Here is an 8,109-nt window from a genome sequence, read left to right as displayed (position 1 = left end):
GTAGTCTAAACAGCCTATTCGCTGTTGATTAGTATTAGTCTTACTTTTCAAAGACAACTGTGGCCGGAAAAAAGCCGATTTTTCGTACCATACCGTTGAGCTCAAATTCTGCACGAAAAATAGGCTTTATCTCCGGCTACAGCTGTCTTTAAAAAGTAAGACTAATACTAATGAACAGCGAATAGGCTGTTGAGTTTACCCAGAAATTATCCAAATAAGTGAACGGTCCCCTTAAGGATTAAATCTGAACCCTTTCCGTAGATTGTATGCAGTTGGGTACTTGAAATTTGAAACTTTTTAAACCTCCGAAAATCTTTTTCAACGAAAATTAAAATAAATTGATCAAATAAAAATCAACCGTAAATTCGTTAAAATGGGAGGGAGTTGCAAGTTAAGGGTTTTAAGGACTGAAAAAGTAGATACCCCGGAATAGTTTCAGTTTGTTCATCATAATTTGGTATTTTTAAACCCTGATAATCACGGATCTCAGTGTTAATGATTAATAATAGATATATCAAATATACATAATTTACAATTTAAATAATTTTTTAATAGAAATCAATCTTTTTTCTTAAATTTTTCCAAGAAAACGTTGAGTGATGTGAGCACTATTTTGTTGAAAACTTGCTTTATTCCAATCCAAGGATAGATGTAGGAACTGAACCAAGACCTAAACACAGTATTGTTTGTAACATTTTTTTGAAGCAGCTGATCAAGAATACATGAGATATTCATCTCTTCCTATTTGATAATTAATTATGAAGCTCTGGGTTACACAACTGAATAATCCATTATCAAATTGCAAAAGATGAATATCTTATGCATTCTTTATCAGACAAAGTTTTTAAGTGTATCCTTGTGAATCAGACCTGGAAATCTATAAAAAGGGAGAGTCCCTTGAAATAACGTCAATTATTAAATTCTTATTTTCCGACCTGATATAATACGAAGAGCACTGTTTCCAGGTAAAACTTTTCCAAAGCTGACCCAACTCTAATCCCGTCATACAATAGGTTCTTAATAAATATATATTTACTGACATTCTGCTTTTAGTTCAGAACTTCTAAAAAATTGCCCGATAAACCTTCATCTAAGAAGCAATTTTAATGATGTGGTCCTTTTTCTATCTAAAACAGCTTTTCTCCATCTAAAGCATGGGTTCCCTTAAAAAAATCAGCCAATTCGGTCCAGCCATTTTGCCTGCTTTAGCTAACATTTACATATATACAAATATATGTATGTAAGAAGCTGTATTTCATGTTCATAATAGTCTTGCAGTTTTCTTCCTTCTTCATAAGCAGTGCTTAGGATCCAGATCCTGATCCAATGGAGAAAATATCAACCAAAACTGCAAAAATAAACTTTTTTCTCTCAAAATCCAAAGCTAAGCTGTGGAAAAAAGAGAATTTAAAAAGTCCTGATCTGTGAATGGTTCATCAAGTTTTAGCATGAAAATGATTTTAAAAAAAGGAAAAACAAATTAAAAATTCTTCTATTAGATAAACAGAAATCAGTAAACCCATTAAGATACGTTCATGGAACAGAATCAATTTCTTTCAGGGCGGATCCAGGATTCCGATCCGGACGAAAACGAAATGGATCCTAAGCACTAGTATTCACAAAAGTCTTCAGGCTAAATTTATTTCAAATCTAAAAGAAAACCTGTAAATCCAAACGTAATATTGTGCCGGATATTTAAATATCTTCTGCCCGAGATAGATAGATTGGTAATCAATATTAAGACATGATGGTTTAATTATCAACTCAATCAATTCATAACCAAGCCTTCGACACACTTCAACATCAAACTGGGCGCCGTTAAATCTAAACAATGGATTTACTTTAATTAAATAATTTCCTGAAAAGGAGGAAAGGAAAACAATATTTAATTATTCTTAAATGCATTTAAAATGACTGAATGCAAAACAATGTATCAAGAGAAATGAGCTCATTTATAAAAAAAACATAAGTTCAATACTTTGTCTAATTTACCAAATTACAAATCAAATGATTGATCAAATAATCAATTAAACGGCTGATCATATGACACATTTAAACAACTTATTATTTGTCCATTTAAATAACCACTCATCAAATAATCAATCAACTGATCAACTGATTAACTGATCATTCCGATATGTCAAATATAATGCCTAATCAGACGTCTTATCTAAAGACCATTAACGTGACCAATCAAATTTGATCAAAATAAAAAAACTCTTCAATTGGCCAATCAAATGTCATATTTATCCACGACCAACAAACCAGTCTAAATACCAATTAAATAAACAATTCTACCTATCAGTTATTCCAAGATAGTAACCAAAAACTCTCCAAACATGCAAGAAACCCCGCAATTCTTCATCTGAACGACAGTTAAATCAACAAAAAAGTATTGAATTAACAAAAGAAAATACAAAGAGAAGGTTGATATTTCTATTACGGACAATGAAATGATGTAGTAAGAAGTAGTTTTTAAACACAGAGACACCTTGCGACACTAATATTTAACTTGTAATTTACTGACCTGAGCCGTTAAACCCGTACCACTCAGGGTAAAGCAGAACGCCTCCGAAGAATGCTATTTGAACCAACACCATGTCAAACTGGGTAAACTTCAGCTTATTGTTTACAAAGTATTCGTATTCTGGATATGTATCACGTGACTGAAGGCGTAACTGGAATAAATCCGCGAAAAGTATTTCCGCTTGATCTTGTTCTACAATGGGTTCACTTTTACTTCGAACTATTTCTTCAAAATCATCGCCTGCACTCCTGAAACAAAAGTGTTTTAACCCAAATACGTTTTTTTCTTTAATCCTAAAAATTCGAAGATTTCCACAAAGGCGCCTAGTGCTGCTAATCGTCTTGAACCATTTCAATATTTCAAATCTATGTCAGGTTAAAGTATTTTATTAAACTTTGCAAAAACGAAAAAACGATCCAGACACGATCGTTACAACACGCTTGTTTTTGCAACATTTTTGGATCGTATTTTAATAGCTTTTTTGCATATATCTTCTGTCAGGGTCAGAACTAAGTGAAAGTAAAGCAAATGTTTAGAATAAGTAAAATTTAGAAAATATTTGCTCTTTTACACGATATGCCAAATTTTGACCATTGAAAAAAAGCATTGGTAGAACTAATTAACTGAAAACACATCAATAACTGCAGCTTCCAAGCTAAATATTCTAAAACAAGAAAATAAGAAAAGGTTAAACAGAAAAAATCAAGAATTACATGTACAGTGTACACGGAAACTAGTGTACAGCACAGACTTTACAGTTTACACAGTACAGCAGAAGCAGTACACTGTCAGTTTTTTTAAATACCTCATTTTATCTGCAACACGTTTGTGCATTGTTGTGACAGTTCTTAAACTTTTATTCGACTCAGACTTAAAAAAGAAAGATTAGACAATAAATATTTTTTAAATGGCTTTTTGAAAACTTTAAAGTTGAAATGTTGTTTATTCGTTGCAAGAAAATAAAAATAAATAATTTTCTCTTCCAAATCTGGAGAAAAGAGTGTTTTCAAAAGATTTGCAATCAGAAAATTTTCATAAATTATATTATTAAATTCATTAACTTTTATATCATTCTATAACCTCAAGCTTTATAGATAAACCTTGAATTCCAAAAATTCAGAACATATTTTCAAGAAGTAAATAATTTTATTTTAAATATCCAGAACTTCATTTGGAAGTCTATAATTATATTATTTAATATATTTTGATGCAATACTTAAAGGAACTGTGTTGGTAATTCAAAGTGACGCTCCGGCGGCTCCACTCCCATTCAAAGAGGGGTATGCCCAAGTACTTATGGTTTATAATGTAAAATATATCGTTGCTTTTCTACCTCAAAAGTATTCTGACATTTTCTCCCTTTTTTCAAAAAAATTAAAATAACCAATTTTTAAAGAGAAATGTGTCGATGGATCATACAATCTTAATTAGACAAAGTTTGAAACGCACTGGAAATGCCATTATGTCAAGGGTGTATATTTTTAAGAGTTAACCCCCCCCCCTCCTTACCGTTGTCGTATTTATTAGTGAAGTTAACGTTGTTGCTGTTGTCGTATTTATTAGTGAAGTTAACGTTGTTACTGTTGTCGTATTTATTAGGGAAGTTAACGTTGTTTTTCTCGCTTAAATGTTTAATGTTGATAATTTCTCCAACGTGTCTGAAACCAGAAATACAAGATTTACTTTTTACGAGAAACCTCAAGTGAAAATAAATCGGTGGAAAAAAAACATATTCAATTATATCCAAGTCATACTTCATCCCACAAAGCTTTTAAGGTATGTCACTCTTTTGAAAGAGGGTCACTTGAAATTAGGCTTACTGTCCCTTTAAACATAAACAAAACTGACCTAAAGCTGCTCTTTTAGCATTAGTTTGACCGGAGAAGAGAAGAGCTTTATAAAAGCTTGGAATACATAAACCAGAAACTAGAGCTTCTCCGTTACTCATCACGATACCAACATAATTATCATTCACAAACCTAAATAGTCAAAAATATTAATATTTAAAATAAACCACTTAATGTAGAAATTTCTTATGGCAACAGTTTCTTTTGCATGAGAGAAAACAACGCCAAAACTTTTGATTTGAAGCAATTAAGTTTTAAATCCGTGGAAAACAGCTGACTTATATTTTAATGTTTTTAAGAAGCAGAATTGAATATTTTACCGCCTTTGGGCCAATATTACTGAACTAATATTCCTCCATCAGAGGAAAATTTAGTTACTTAACATTCCTTGGGACAGTTATAAAAAAAACATCCACTCTGCGAAATATTTGTGGGAAAAAACGCGCATTTTCATCTCAAAAGACAAAAAGTGGTGTACAATTCTACTTTTACGGTAAAATAACAATTTTACTGAACCACAAGTTCCCTTTACCAATTTTGTCTAAATGAACATTCCTCGTTGCGCTCTTGATGATTTGCAAGCAAAACTGGTAAAGTAAAGCTCCCTTAATTTCCCTGTTTAGTAGTTGAAAATGATTATAATTACTCAAGTCCTCGTTGATACAGTTGTTGATCTAGCCAAGGGGGTGGGTCAGAAGGGACAAGGAACTCACAGTTCACATCTACTCCTTCCCACAGCTGCTGGAATTCAGCTGACCGGCTCCTTTTGATTAAACTGAATATTATAAATGTAAGATCTACGGATCTTTTCTTAAATCTTGATGTTCAGGTTGAATCCAGAAATTGTGATCTGAAGAAGCACATGAAGACCTACTCATCTATTCTAACTTGTTCATCCTATATAAAAATAGTTACTCGAGCTTATACCTGAGTTTTTATCTGAGTCTAACTAAATTTTTACTTTAAATGTATCACTCTGGCCTAAAAGTTTTATATTCTCAAGCCTAAAAAGCTTTTTTACAACATCTAGATTTATACTTGAAAAAGAGCCTATAACTTAAAAAATCATTTTAATGGTCTATATATTTCAGACCACAATGGGCTAGGATAACTGCGTTATCCTGTCTTAGTACTCCAGGTTGTGCAATACTAGGTTTATAAAACATCTTAATTAAATGTAAACGTAAACACTGCCTAAACCTTTCGAATTTAAGCTCTTTAAAACTTATGGATGTTGTATAAAGTGAATCCAGATCATTCTCGTATTTCAACGCCTGACCTGAACCATGAACTAATGAATTAACAAGTGATAATACGTTCTTAAATAACTTAGAACTTTTGAAGCTTATCCGAGACTAATTACTCCCTTATTTCGTAGACCTCCTCCTCCTCTGATCTACCCACGCCGTACTCCTGGACGAGGATGATCTCTTCAATCTAACGAGAGTTTGATAGAGCAGATTCAGCTACACAAGCTGCAGACTGCCTGTTTGCAGCTGGAAGCACGATGAACCTGTCGAGCTGAACCAAACCGCCTGCAGAGTATCTCCCTGCTGGGCATCATTGTCTTCACCTCCTACATGGAGAAGTCCCGTCGGAAGCGTCTTCCTTGCTTCTCTAAACCGGGACTGCCGCTATTAAGCAGATAAAGGTGAAGATTAAATATGAAGCTGCTCTCAAGATGAGATCTAATGTCTAACTTAATCTTATTTAGATCTCATCATTGTCCTCGAGATTGAGATCTGATGTTTAACTCAACCTTATTCGGATCCAATCATCATCTTCACTACCTCCCTATTGGAGAAGTCCCGTCGGAAGCATCTCCTCTGCTTCTCTAAACCGGGACTGCTGCTATTAAGCAGATAAAGGTATATAATCAAGTTTCGTGTGATCTTTGTGAATAATTAAAGACGAAAATGTGACTATCTCCTCTAACACATGATAAGCCATCATATAAACTCATCTTATTATTTCTAGTTATGTATAAGAGACAGCTGGTAACGATCATCCAACTTTAGAGCTATTAAATTCTCCGGCCTAATCAACTTTGTAAGTGTTAGCTTAATTCATATATAAATTTGGCTAGTCTGTCTGTTTGTCTGTTTGTTTGTTTGTTTGTTTGTTTGTATCCAATAAACGTCAAAACGGCTGAACCGACCGGGCCCAAATTTTTTGTGGGACATCTAGGGAACCCAGGGAAGGTTTATGAATGATCAAAATTTCAAATATTTGTCTCCATCAAAATTCGATCTTCATTAAATTTTTGAAAATTTTGAAAATCCACGAAATTTTTTGTGAAAATCCACGAATTATTTTTGTTTTGTTTTACGATGTACACAAAGAGAACATGTTCACAATTAATTTAGAAGATGGGCGCGAAGCGCCCTATAAGGCTAGTAATTCATATGTAAATTGCCCAAACTGGCAAAAAAAGGTTTCACTCTCACAGGTAGAAAAACTCGGGTTTGGAAATTAATTTCGATATATTTCATATCCTCATCAGTCCTACAGAAAATGACCAAAATTATTAAAAATTAAAAATAAAGATAATGTAACAAATACTTTCTAGAAATTTATAAAAAAGTAAGCAAATTAGGGGAGGAAGATTTTTTTAAAGTGGAATGAAAAAAAATTGAATTCATATATATTTGTTGCAATTTATTAACATTTAGCACATTGTAAGTGTTATCTCAATTCATAATTGTTGTTACAACATAATCACACTTAGCACACCTGGAGCAAATTTTAATGTAAACTTGGCTAATTTTATTCATTTAAACAATTCTAATACTAATTTATTATTTATTTAACCCGTGACTGATGTATTGTTTTTCAGTTCACAGGTCTCAGCTCTGTAACGATATACCTGAAATACAGAATATAAGAAACTCAAGTGTATTAAAGAGGTGCGCATGGAGAATTTGCCCCATCATGTTAATAGCTGAACAATTCCTGTGATCTAGGTATCGTATTCAGGAAAAAACGCTAAAATTCCCGAAACGGGCACAATAAACCAGTTTCTGCTTATTTCCTTGCTTCAATATGATATTCCTGGTTCAATATTATATATCCCTGGTTCAAAATTATGTATCCCCGGTTCAATATTCTATATTCCTGGTTCAATATTATATATCCCTGGTTCAATATTATATATTCCTGAGATGGAATTTAAAGAATTTGAGCCGCGGTTTAAATCCGCCAAAACCCGGTTTAAATTTAGCGCCGGCTTAAATCTTGAAACATTTAATACAATTTTAAGTGGAACCAACCATATTTAAACCGCGGCTTAAATTTAAACCGCCGATCAAATTCTTTAAATTCGGCCACTGGTTCAATATTATATATCCCTGGTTCAACATTATGTGGTTCAATATTCTATATTCCTGGTTCAATATTATATATCCCTGGTTCAATATTATATATTCCTGGTTCAATATTATATATCCCTGGTTCAATATTATATATCCCTGGTTCAATATTATATCCCTGGTTTGATATTATATCCCTGGTTCAATATTATATCCCTGGTTCAAAATTATATTTCTGATTCAATACTATATCCCTGGTCCAATATTAGATCCCTAATTCAATATTATATCCCTGGTTCAATATTATATCCCTGGTTCAATATTATATCCCTGGTTCAATATTATATTCCTGGTTCAATATTATACCCCTGGTTCAATATTATATCCCTGGTTCAATATTATATCACTGGTTCAATATTATATCCCT

The 8,109-nt window shown here is 32.7% G+C and overlaps 1 protein-coding gene across 2 annotated transcripts; it reads right to left on the bottom strand.

Moving 5' to 3' along the window:
* Positions 1–423: 423 nt before the first annotated feature.
* LOC111711671 (uncharacterized) lies at positions 424–5,137 on the bottom strand. 2 transcript variants are annotated; one of them, XM_023486067.1, is made up of 8 exons: positions 5,021–5,137; positions 4,376–4,506; positions 3,333–3,397; positions 2,528–2,775; positions 2,299–2,365; positions 1,663–1,824; positions 936–1,016; positions 424–670 (listed from the first exon to the last, which is right to left on the bottom strand). In XM_023486067.1, the coding sequence occupies exons 3-8, from the start codon at positions 3,359–3,361 to the stop codon at positions 559–561; spliced, it is 699 nt and encodes a 232-aa protein (XP_023341835.1). In that variant the 5' UTR covers positions 3,362–3,397; positions 4,376–4,506; positions 5,021–5,137; the 3' UTR covers positions 424–558. The 2 variants fall into 2 exon arrangements, with proteins under 2 accessions (XP_023341835.1, XP_023341836.1); XM_023486068.1 differs by lacking the exon at positions 1,663–1,824.
* Positions 5,138–8,109: the final 2,972 nt, after the last annotated feature.

The sequence above is a fragment of the Eurytemora carolleeae genome, unplaced genomic scaffold (genome assembly GCF_000591075.1).
Source record: "Eurytemora carolleeae unplaced genomic scaffold, Eaff_2.0 scaffold516, whole genome shotgun sequence".
Lineage (NCBI taxonomy): Eukaryota > Metazoa > Arthropoda > Copepoda > Calanoida > Temoridae > Eurytemora > Eurytemora carolleeae.
This window is presented reverse-complemented; position numbering and strand designations above follow the sequence as displayed.

Excerpts from the sequence above, each read along its gene's own strand:
- LOC111711671 (XM_023486067.1), bottom strand. The coding sequence starts at position 3,361 with ATGCACAAACGTGTTGCAGATAAAATGAG. Across the intron at positions 2,776-3,332 it reads CGTGTTGCAGATAAAATGAG|GAGTGCAGGCGATGATTTTG; the intron begins GTATTTAAAAAA and ends CTTTTGTTTCAG. Across the intron at positions 1,017-1,662 it reads TATTACGTTTGGATTTACAG|AACCTATTGTATGACGGGAT; the intron begins GTTTTCTTTTAG and ends ATATTTATTAAG.